The sequence below is a fragment of the Polyodon spathula genome, chromosome 1 (assembly GCF_017654505.1).
Source record: "Polyodon spathula isolate WHYD16114869_AA chromosome 1, ASM1765450v1, whole genome shotgun sequence".
Lineage (NCBI taxonomy): Eukaryota > Metazoa > Chordata > Actinopteri > Acipenseriformes > Polyodontidae > Polyodon > Polyodon spathula.
This window is the reverse complement of record NC_054534.1, coordinates 36,846,077-36,858,689: the sequence shown is the minus strand read 5'-3', so window position 1 is coordinate 36,858,689 and position 12,613 is coordinate 36,846,077. Positions and strand designations below refer to the sequence as shown.

Sequence of the window (12,613 nt, the reverse complement as noted above, 5' to 3'; positions counted from 1 at the left end):
AGTCTCCCTGGCATATTAAAGAAAAGAAGACCAGTAATCTTCTGTATTGTATATACTGCAAGTTAGTTTAGTTATGAGAGAGCTGTGCATGTAAGTCACTTATTGCATGGACGTGTCTGCTTGAAGAGCAAGCACCGCGTGTCATTTGAATGACTTTGTTTACATTTCTCTTACTCTGCTATGGTGTTTTCAATTAGTACACCGTGTAACACTTTTTTTTTTTTTTTTTTTTTTTGTTCCTGGGTAGTAAGTGTTATTTCCTAATTGCTTATGCCTCAAAAGTATAGAAAATGGCTATTATTCCCCACCAACTTTGCTTTTGTGACCAGGACAGTGATATTTTGAAATATCACTATTTCCAATGAGAAAACGGGAGCTTTTGTGTCTTTTCATTCACATGTAAATTTACAGTATAATTGTAAATCTCGAAAAACTGCTCACTTCTAAATCTTTTGTAGTCATTTTTGTATTACTTTAGTATAAATACATGTTAATTTGGATTCATATGTTGTTTCTTTCTGATTTTATGTGAACGAAAAGACACAAAAGCTCCCGTTTTCTCATTGGAAATAGTGATATTTCAAAATATCACTGTCCTGGTCACAAAAGCAAAGTTGGTGGGGAATAATAGCCATTTTCTATACTTTTGAGGCATAAGCAATTAGAAAATAACACTTACTACCCAGGAACAAAAATTGTCTTACATAGTGTTATTCTGAGTGGTTCTGGGTTCTGTTGAAATCATTTATCTCTAAATCTGCTTTTAACTGTCTTTGGTTTTGTCTGGAGAATCCAAATAGCTGGGACTGAAGAGCTTGCCTCATTCCATTCGAGCCATCTACTTTCCATTTTTATTTCAAGTAGGAGGAATGAGTTAAAAGATCACATTGTCACATGAAGCGAATTGAAGGGTTTTCAGTCTGCATTAAGGATTTTCCAGACAAGGTCAAACCGAGCTCAAGGCCAGGTAAAGGCAAATTTAGAGAAAAATGGTAATAACTTAATATTGGAGTAACAGAGCCCAGAACCACTCATAAAACACCATGAATAATAAAGCAAATTTTAATTTCCACAAAAAGTCTCAAAGAACTGCAGAAATGTGTTATTTTAAGAACATGGTTCGGGGACCTCTTTCAAGCTGGATTAAGGACTAGACCTCTGTCTCTAAAAGGGGCACTGTATGGTTGATGAACTTATTACCTAACTAATCAGTACATTAATTGAATGGGATGTGCACACTGAGTTTCCACAGGTTGTTCTGAGTTACTTTATTACTGGGTTAACGATTGAGGTTAGGATTGGTGATCTGAGTTGGCGAAGCCCATGCTTCACTCAGTTAGGGGGGAAAAGTACTTGGATTTAGGGGAGATGCTAGCTGGTTGTAAAAAAACCTGTGTGGACAGAGCTTCGTTCACAATAATCCAACGATTGATTGTTAAGGCATTGGGCACCCCTACAATTTAAGGAAAGATTGCAATTAACATTCTGCTACTCCTTTGGGTTAAAAAGAAATCTGGAGTGTTTCTTTATTCAAGGGCTTCCACACTGTTACAGTAGTGCCGTCTCTTTTGTTATAATATTTCTAGAAAGAAGAGCTCATTCTCTTTACATAAGAAAAAGAAACTGCCATGATCCATTTGAAAATACTTTTTTTTTTTTTTTAAAAATACTTTTATTTATAAAGACTAAAGCAGGAAAGCCTTTAACTCCAATAGTCTTGAACGGTAAGCTTTAATGTTGTATATGATAGGGATGCTATAACTTTATTTATGGTGTCAAAGTTACCTGTTATCACCGGAGGCAGTCATTCAAATAAACAAAAGGAGAAAAATGACAATTTGATTTACTGCTTTATCATGCCATGTTAGAAGTACAACTTCCTTGATTTTATTTTAGGTTGCTGGTACCAAAATTGCTTCAACTAGCTTTCATAATAACACAATGAAAGCTAGTTGAGTCTTCAGGACAACTAATCCTTGATTGATAGATTTGCCTGAAGAGGATTAAACAGCAGCGTCAAAGGTACCCAAGCATCTGTCATGCAATCATGGTTTTTCTTTAATGTAAATATTGCTCTGCAATTTGTTACAAAACCTTTGAGAAATTTAAACGTGGTTACTTGGTTCAGATGGCTACCATAAAATGTTACATGGTTAATACACATTTTAAAAATGCTACAGCAATATTATTTGCAATTAAGATGGAGGCTCTTCATAATAATGCAACAAGACTGCTGCTAATGAATAGGAAAATATCTGTAAACGCTATAATGAAATAGTTTTTCCAAGATGGACAGATTGCAGTCCTACATTTGAATTCGAACAGCAACATGCCTTTGGCTAGCTTTGCCCATCTGTGTTTCTGGTCAGGGCAGAGGAGCTTGATAATGAAGGGCATTATCCTGGGTCACATAGCCAGCCAATGAACAAAATGGATCTGGTCACATGACCTCCCATTATCAGCTATAGCCACAATGTGACAATGCTTGCAATGGAGCAGAACATTAAAAGTGTAGGTTCTTGACACTGTTATAGTGACAAGTATAAATATTGGTCATTTGTAAAGTAAATATGTTGATTATTGGGGACCACTTTCTGCACTATTCAGATTCAAATGTCATATCGCTGATGGAATCCACATACCAAATAGGAAATGACAATTTAATTGTGTGACTGTCTTGGGTGGATTGTCTCAAAGTTTGTTTTACTGCTACATTAAACAGTGCGGTTTAGATTATTGTGATGGTATAAAGATGCCGCATGTCCTGTAATTAAATATTTACTAATGACTCCTATACATTATTAAAATATGATAAGACACACGAAAACAAGTATGTATTTTCCTAAGCAAAACATTTTAGGAGATAATCTGAAGCTGTTGAACTGTTTGTTTTCTATTTATGTATTTTTGTATTTGACACACAATTGTGATTTTAATATATACAAGAATGGACATCTATTCAAAGTGTGTGTTTGCGCATGTGTATTTGTTTTTTTTCCTTTCTCTCTTCAACGTCATGTAATCCAGTGAGATAAACAAGCAGAATCCTCTATTTCTCTTTCTAGCATAGCAGTATATATAAATAAATCTCTTTGGACTATTCCTGTCGGCACGTGGGTGTTCTATTAAATAACCTGATTAACTTTAATTGGTGGTGTAGAGCAGGCATATAAACCATTCTCGGCTTCTAGAACAAAAACAAACTAAACAACTTTACCAGTGTGAAGACAATTCCTGCAACTGGTAGTGTTAGAATGGTAGTGAAGGATAATAATATGGAAACTCTGCAGTAGTGAATAATGATTTTTGTCTTCAGAGTAATCTACATCATCTGCCTCTAGAAACAGAAGAGTTCAACATTTAATCCAGATTATAGCTGGTAAAACAGTTTTTTTGGCTCCTGCTCTCCACTGTCACTGTGCCCTTGATGAGATGTCCAGGCAGCAGACTTGATTCAGAGGCTCCCATTGGACTGTGTTAAAGAAACCAAACCAGGGCGGGTCATAAAAAGGAGTTCATTCTTGTTTTTAAAAGCGGGCCGAGCCATCGAGCAGAATGTCTTTCCTTTTGAAAAGCATGGTGAGCAATCAGGTGAAAAACCTGGGTCTAGGAGGGGGTGAGGAGGAGAAAAAAGCTGATGGGGCTGCTGCAGACCCAGCTGCAGCTGCAGGCATGACCCGGGAGGAATATGAGGAGTACCAGAAGCAGGTGGTGGAGGAGAAGTAAGTGCAATTTGTTCATTTATCTGTGCTAAGGGATTCACAGGCACAGGCATCCCTAGTATGAGGTCTAGTTATGGCTGATACTGGTTCCTTATAGATATGTTCAGGGAGTATGTTGATATGTCATCAAAGTACAAGTGGAAACTGATGAGCCAAGGTAATTTAGGGAGGGAAAAAAGTTTATTTATTTATTTTTTTAAACCCGTGAAATGTGCGTTAGAAAGTGTACTGCTCTTATACTCAACAGCTATTTGAAAAGATAGATCAGATTCCCATTCCCTTTCCGTATTTGACATTTTTACAAATTGCAGATTTGTGCTCTTATCTGTTGTGTATAAGTCAATAAAAAAGATTTTACTACATAATTACATTTATCACAAAGAGTAAATGAGTACAGTTTTCATTGTGTTCTTTTTTTTCCTTTTAGTGCTGGGTTAGTTTAAAAATCCTTTTATCAGCAGCACAATCTGATCCCGTCCTATCCTAGGAGATTTTACAAATCCCTGTCAATGGGTCAGATTGGAGCAAAGTAATGCACTTTCACCCCCTGCTTATTTAGGAGGCACATGACGCATGATAAAGCTTTTCCTGGTCTGATTAAATGGAAAATAACAGGACAAATGCTACTTCTTCCAGCTGCCATGGAATAAAATATATATAAATCCTGTATGCTGAAAATTTGAAAAAAAAGGGTTGTTGTATCACTTTTCAATACATTCTTAGATTTATAATGTAATCATTCTCTTACATAATAGTTAGAATTTGGAGATGAGAGTTGGAGACAGACATGTACATAAGAGATTAGCAGATTAGTACAATGTTTATGGTTCTTGATTTTAGACCAAATCAGGTTTAGGGGGTTTTAATTTATCTGGATGTTTTTTTCTTTATTTTCACTCAGATGAGATCAGTACCTTCAATAGTAACAATTTATAACCAGGTATCTGGTAACATATAGTAATGCTATATCAACAGAAATGTAGAATTTCATTTTGTACATTTTTATATTTGCATAGAAACTGCCTCCTCCTCCTCTCTCTTAGAAACATACTTATCTTATGACTTGAAGGTCACATGTTCAAATCCTTTACAGAGGGAACCCTGACTGGGAAACATCAACCCTGCATGACGTTTGGAGGCACAGCGAATGTGCTTTTTACAATATATTGTTACATGTGTAATACAGCACAGAGGAGCTCATGAACCTAAATATGCAACATCCAAGGAAACTATCTTACCATCCTACACAAACATGTGTTATCAAGAACATCATGTCAATGTATGAAAAGTCTGATCCAGCCTTTAATTATATTTTCATGACAAAGTAATGGGTTTGAATCCCACTGCTGCCACCAGAGTATTGTTGTTTTAAAATAATTAATGTTCTGTCAAGGCTCTGGGGTTATTTCAACTCTTATCTGTCAAATGTATACAACTCCACAAGGTACAGGTCACTCCGTTGATCCTCTCTAAATCTAACCCTAAAACAATCAATCTCTGAACTGCTCACTGGGCTTATTGAATATTCGCTGAACCCACGTGAAATTGGGCATTTAAAATTGGGGAGAAAATGAGGGAGAAAATGTTTTTTTAAATGTAATATGACAGTCAAAAACAATACAATCACTAAAACTCACTAAAACTCACTAAAACAATCAGTCACCATTTATAGACAGCAGCTTCATAGACTTAGCAAAGTCTGTTTCAAAGCTATTTTCAAAATGGCTGCTCAATTGTTGTATAACAATTAATCATGGCAAATATATTCCAAATGTTGGAATGTAATTTTTGTTTGTCTTAAAAAAAAGATGTACTTTAAACTTCAAAGATATTAGCAATTAATGTATTTTCAGGGGACGCAATTAAATGGATAGTCAATCATGTGCATTTCAAAATGGCTGCTCAATTGTTGTATAACAATTAATCATGGCAAATATATTCCAAATGTTGGAATGTAATTTTTGTTTGTCTTAAAAAAAGATGATGTGCCCTCTTGCTATGCTTTACCAACTGTTAAAGGTGATATTGTACCACCCTTTGTCTATTCTATAGTGAGTTAGAACATGTAGGGCTGTTATGTAATGATTTAAAAGGCTGGTAACACTTTAAGAGGTTTAAAATTTTAAAAAAAGGCTAAACTTGTCACTGCATCAGTATGCCTTACCCTTCCATCCAATAACTCCAGCTTATTCCCGCACATCAAACCGGTAGAAGTAACCACATTAATAAACAGATCAGAACATTAATGCTAATAGCAACCCCTCTCCAATCATATATACCAGAAAACAATACAAACTTCTAATGGACTCCTTCTATAAACAAATCATTAAAGTATAAACAATGTATTTATTTAAAGCAAGGTTGTCCTACCTTTTTGGTTAAAATGAGTTCTTAAAGAGCCATGAGAAGAAAACAAAAAAAAAATCAAACAAAATGCAATCACTGTTTAACTAGATTTGACACCACATAGGCATTTTTCACTAAAATGCTATCTTATTTGTTGCAGCTAAAGCAGCTAAAGTAATTTGTTATTTTTAAGAAAACACAATGGATTACATGTTTTATTGAATTGTTAGGATAACACTATGTAACACAATTTTTGTTCTTGGGTAGTAAGTGTTATTTCCTAATTGCTTATGCCTCAAAAGTATAGAAAATGGCCATTATTCCCCACAAACTTTGCTTTTGTGACCAGGACAGTGATATTTCAAAATATCACTATTTCCAATGGGAAAACGGGCAAATGTGTGTCTTTTCGTTCACATAAAATCAGAAAGAAACAACATATGAATCCAAATTAACATGTATTTATACTAAAGTAATACAAAAATGACTACAAAAGATTTAGAAGTGAGTAGTTTTTCGAGATTTACAATTATACTGTAAATTTATTTGAAATATCACTGTCCTGGTCACAAAAGCAAAGTTTGTGGGGAATAATAGCCATTTTCTATACTTTTGAGGCATAAGCAATTAGGAAATAACACTTACTACCCAGGAACAAAAAAAAAAAAAAAAAAAAAAAAAAAAAAATTGTTACACGGTGTAATATCTGTGCATCAGAGTAGTTCAGTAATTTACATTACTGAAACACATCACTCATGGGAAAACATCACATATAGCATGTATAAACTCCATAATAAAGTCATTAAAGTGACTTAGAATTGCTGAATTTCTATACAGTATTTCAATCGTTTTTATGTTCACTACTTTGTATACTACCATTTATCATTTGTTACTTGACATGCAACACTTCCGATGTGGAACAATATGGCTGTTTTCAGTGTCTTTGTGTCCTGGCTTTTGTTCCACTTCAGGGCATTGAAAATGCTCAATTTGAGATGACGCACATGTCAACATTAGGAGGAATTATGTTATGCATTGATGCGGCAGCCTTGACATTTCAATTGTCAATCAGCACTTATTGATTCTTTTGCTTTCGAGGACTCTGCCTATATTTAACCAATGACCATTAAAACCCAATAATAAAAGTGCCCTTGCTTTGCTAATGTGTTTTAGAATAAAATTATAAATGTATTGTTGTAGTAACAAAGCATTTGTTGCTAGTATATACACCACAGATAAAAAAAAAGTAGTTAACCATTTGTTGCTTTGTGTCCCCTTTTCTTGATTGCAGGATGGAAAGAGATGCTGAGTTTGCATATAAGAAAGCAGAAAGAGCAACTCTTAGGGTGCACCTACGAGAAAAGTATAGATTGCCAAAGGTAACCAACGCTGTTTCTTTTCCCTGTGGTTTTGCTGGAACAAACTGCTTTTCTGATTGTATCCAGAAAGACTTTGATTTGGTTTACATGCAGTTTAGAAACTCCAAATTCTCTCTACATTGTCGTGAGAATGTGACGTAGCACGCACATGTCACACACATTCCTCACACTATCACAAGTGTACAGTCAAAACATGGTAATGCTAAAAAATAGTGGCTAAATAACCTCAAACTAAAAAGCAGTGCATGGCAACAAGTTCAAAATCCATACCATTGTCCACGAGACTTCAGCTGTGAAGATTCTGTTTGTGACGTACCCTAGCACAACTTTCTATGATAATTAAAGGTTGTACCATGCAATTCCTTATTAAAGACAGACATCTGCTGAAAGTAGCACTGGCACGCTTCTTTGACCAAATAGAAACATATAAACGTAGAGTAGGAGGACTTCCTCATTGAGTTTTGTTTTATGTAACACCATTTATTCAATGTTTCAAATTATTTCCATTTGCAGGTGATTCAGAAAATGATAGTGCTTTATAGTTTAGTTATTTTATAAGCAAGGTTATAAAAAACTGAAGCTACTACAAAGAAAAATGCAATCCTTTCCTATAAAATAAATAAATAAATAAATACATAAATAAATAAAAAAGCCCTTTGCCAAGCATAGATTTTTTTTGTTTGATAACACTGTGTAACAATTTATTTTTATTTGTTTGGTTCCTGGGTAGTAAGTGTTATTTCCTAATTGCTTATGCCTCAAAAGTATAGAAAATGGCTATTATTCCCCACAAACTTTGCTTTTGTGACCAGGACAGTGATATTTTGAAATTTACCTATTTTCCAGAACATTCCAGATAGATTCAGTGCTGAGTAAACTTGAAGTAACTTCTAGAACTTTCTAGAACTTTCCAATAATATAAATAGTAGTATAAATACAGGAGCCTTAAGCCCACCAGTTTAGTTTAGTTCCAGCTGCCTAAGTGGATACATATCTGCATGTTTCTGAGATGGCATCAAGAGGCTGCAATGGTGGCATTCCTGATGGGTCTCCAAGGCGGTTTTACCAAGTTTCCCTGCTATCTTTGCCTTTGGGACAGCAGGGACACCAAGGTGCACTACCACAGGTGGGACTGGCCACAGTGGACCAAATTCTCTGTGGGGAGGAACAATGTCAAGTGGGAGCCACTGGTGGACCCCCAGAAGGTGCTGATGCCACCACTGCACATCAAATTGGGCCTTATAAAACAATTTGTCAGACCACAGATAAAGAAGATCCTGGAGTGCAATGAATTCCCCAAGAAGCTTACTAGTAAGGAGAAAGCGGCTTGGAACAGCTTTGTCGCAGTGGTTCGGGGCTTCCCGGGCAATCACAAGGCTGAAAACTATGTGGAGCTGGTTGAGAACTACGGCACAATGGGCTGTAGGATGTCCCTCAAAGTCGATATCCTTGATGCTCATCTTGATAAATTCTAGGAGAACATGGGAGCGTACTCGGAGGAGCAAGGCGAGCACTTCCACCAGGATATACTGGACTTTGAACGCCACTACCAAGGACAGTATAACGAGAATATGATGGGAGACTACATTTGGGGGCTGATTCGTGAAAGTGATTTACAGTATAATCGTAAATCTCGAAAAACTACTCGCTTCTAAATCTTTTGTATTCATTTTTGTATTACTTTAGTATAAATACATGTTAATTTGGATTCATATGTTGTTTTTTTCTTTATGTGAACGAAAAGACACAAATTCGCCTGTTTTCTCATTGGAAATAGGTAAATTTCAAAATATCACTGTCCTGGTCACCAAAGCAAAGTTTGTGAGGAATAATAGCCATTTTCTATACTTTTGAGGCATAAGCAATTAGGAAATAACACTTACTACCCAGGAACAAAAATTGTGTTACATAGTGTAATCGAATAGCTGCTTGTTTTATGCTTTTCTACCCCTTAGCAATAATACACCATTCATTGTACTCTAGCCTTAAGTAGCATCATGGGTCACGTTTGTAACCCAAAAATGTATTAATTAGCATAGCTGGAAATTTGTGGCAGTGGTCTCCTTTATTATTGCTGCAGGCTACCATATAGAGCTGAAGTAAAATCTCTTAAGCCTAATCCATAAAGCAAGATTCGTTTCAGAAGAACCAATATATGAAAAGAAAAAAGTTTTCGTTCCACAAATTTGTTCAAGAAGACTTAACGGGACAGGAGCAAGGGCTGTATGAAGGAAGAACCTTGGGAATTGAAGCAGGAGATAAGTTTGTGACTTTAAAAAGAGGATAGAGTTTTCCCCTTGGCCAGCAGAGAGCCACCCTTGCGGAGGTGAGACTCAACCGATCAGCCTCCAAGGCTAGGAAGCAACCGTTACTTCCCCCAGAGGGAAATTAAAATAGAATAGCGGGTGAATCAAAAAGATTAAGAGGTCCAGAGATCTCCACGGCTTGCAAGGGTTGCCTAAGCTGAGGGAGGTCAGCGTGGTCGGATTTCCTCAGGTGAGTAATAATTCCAAGGCAAGATGAGAGCTTAAAGAAGAGAGTTTTTTTTGTTTATTGTCCGATTTAGAATTAAAGACTGGTCTCAACGTTCAGTGGAGAGGACCCCCACCCATAAGGTCCTGGCAGAGAGGTGGCCTCCATTCCAATATTCTTTTGGGCAAAAGAAATATGGAGAGAGAGGGGGAGAATAGGCAGGGAAAACAAATAATCTGAAGGAACCAGCATCTGAATCAGGAAGCCTCATAGCAGGATGAAGATTGGCAGCTTGGAGTAAGTCTTTGAGGAGCAGGAGGAAGGGGACTCAACAGTGGATGAGCAGAATCCAGCAGAGGGCTTCTGAGTTTCTAACAAGTCAACTCTTTAGTTCATGTTCTAGTTCTCTGCAAGGGTGAATGATTGTGCTCTTGAAAAATCGATACCTGCTACGAATTGCATTGAAGGTAAATGGCATTTATGCATCATCCAATTAAATAATGTCCTGTTAAACACCATCACTGGCACGATAAAGGCGGTGGTAAGTTTTATGCATATGGGGCATCATCTCATGCAGTTTGGGTGAGAGGACTGTGAAACAATTCTGTCTAATCAAACTACATGAAATGATGACTCTTAAAGTAAGAGGACACCCTACACGCAATGCATTAAATTATTTTAAAACAAAGATTATATTCAGGAACTACTATTAAACATACAAGGTTCTTTTGTTGAATGAGATGACATCTGTGCACAGGATAAGATGGAATTGTGACTAATCCTTTACAGCTGTTGGTTGATTTCTCATTCAAGATTTATTTGCAATTTATTTATTTTGTTTTTTCTTTAGAGTGAGCAGGATGAGAATGTGATCCAGATGGCTGGGGATGACGTGGACATACCCGAGGAACTGAGGAAGATGGTGGATGAAGACACTGTTGAGGAGGAAGAGAAAGGCTCCATTCTTGGACAGATTCAAAACATCCAAAACATGGACATGGATACGATCAAGGAGAAAGCCCAAGCTGCTTTCTCAGAAATGAAGGAGGCAGCAGAACAGAAATGCACAGTAATGTGATCAGAGGATCAACTGTAGTCCTAAACATTAATGTTCTTATTTATTCCTTTATAAATAGGGTTTAGATATACTATTAGAAGAGTTTTTTTTTTCTATGTGCTGTCTGAATAAACAATAATGTTCAATTGTTTCCCATTTTGTTGACTTTAGTCTAACCTAGCTTTCTGAGGTTCTTCATTGGGTCGGTTTGATTATTTCCAAGGTCATTACATGTAATATTCTGTACTGCAACATTATTAACATAATTCTATAGCAGTACAGTCTTATCAGAACATATGACATTAAGTTTTACAATATTAATTTGACAATAAAATACTACCTTTCTTCATTAATAACACATTTCTAGATATGTTTTATAAACTTAAGTGTGACCCCCCACCCCCCCACCCCCCCCAATATCATCACCTAGGGACCAATCCATGATGTAAAGAAAAGAACTCCTTCATCTGCCATTCCACAAATGGTTATTCAAATTTTTATTTATTAACAAGCATATTTTCAGTTTAAATAAGGAAACATTTTATTTTTTAAGCCTTGGGTAGAACTAGTGAATAGTTGGGGGTTACAGCCTGATTAAATAACTGTGATTTACTACAATAATGAATGTACTCATGTACACACACAGTGTCCTAAATTTGAATTGTCAGGAATCTTATTTACAACTAGATCTCTGGTAAGGTCATGATGAACATTTTGGACATCAAAGGAGTGCTAGCTAAACATTAACAAGTTAAAGCTAATAAACCGGACAGCTAAGCTGTTTACTGGTAACCAAAACATCACTTGTTTCATAAAGACAAGTTAACTATCTTTTAAGGTTTACTAACTTTTTTTTAAGGTTGCAGGGACACAGGTCTATTCACAGGCCTCTCACCCAGAGGCAGACAAACAATTGAAAAATGTTTTAGCCTTGGTTGTATACACCTGCCTGACTAAATTACAGGCAGGTGTCCCTCACTATTGACATAATAGCCCGTCAGTTCTGTATCCTTCAAGACTACACCTTTCCTTCCCCTACTCTGCCACATATCCTACCCCTTGTGAACAGCATACCCTCACCCCTTTAAAACACAACCATTTATCACAGAGTTTATGATAGTCCATTTTTCCAATCTCTTGCGGGTGGGTTCAAGGGTCCACATTCCAGGGGACCCAAACGGGGCGATTGGAGCACCAGGCAGAAGTGAGAGCCATGGCAACTGTGCAGCGATGTCTGGTTTACCAGAGTGAGTGGAATAGAAGACCAGGCGAATGACTATACCTGGTGGTGCAGCGACCTGGGAATTAGGCTCAGATTGGCCAGATACAATGGCAGGGTGTCTAGGAGCTGGGGAAAGGCACCTGACCTACTGGCACCAGATTGGTGAACAAGGGTAGTAGTCTCTTCACCTCCTCCTCCTCCTCCTTGTCAGCGGCTCCTTTTTTCATGGTTCTGAAGACAGCAGCGCTTCTACCTCAGGTTCTAGAGACAACAGGGCTTTTTTTCTGTCTCTGGAGATAACAGTCCTTCTCTCCCTGGTTCTGGAGACAACAGGGCTCTGGAGACAGTGGAGCTTCTCCCTCTGACTCTGGTTCTAGAGACAGCAAGACTTCTCCCTCTGGTTCTGGAGAGAGCA

At 36.9% G+C, this 12,613-nt stretch overlaps 1 protein-coding gene across 1 annotated transcript; it reads left to right on the top strand.

Moving 5' to 3' along the window:
* Positions 1-3,420: 3,420 nt before the first annotated feature.
* Positions 3,421-11,060, top strand: LOC121296002 (complexin-4-like). The gene is made up of 3 exons (XM_041221164.1): positions 3,421-3,722; positions 7,360-7,447; positions 10,770-11,060. Exons 1-3 carry the CDS (start codon positions 3,556-3,558, stop codon positions 10,995-10,997), a joined length of 483 nt encoding a protein of 160 aa, XP_041077098.1. The 5' UTR covers positions 3,421-3,555; the 3' UTR covers positions 10,998-11,060.
* The last annotated feature ends 1,553 nt before the right edge of the window (positions 11,061-12,613 follow it).

Coding starts and splice junctions, on each gene's coding strand:
- LOC121296002 (XM_041221164.1), top strand. CDS start 3,556: ATGTCTTTCCTTTTGAAAAGCATGGTGAGCAATCAGGTGAAAAACCTG. Junction 3,723..7,359: donor AAGCAGGTGGTGGAGGAGAA/GTAAGTGCAATT, acceptor TCTTGATTGCAG/GATGGAAAGAGATGCTGAGT. Junction 7,448..10,769: donor AAAAGTATAGATTGCCAAAG/GTAACCAACGCT, acceptor TTTTTTCTTTAG/AGTGAGCAGGATGAGAATGT.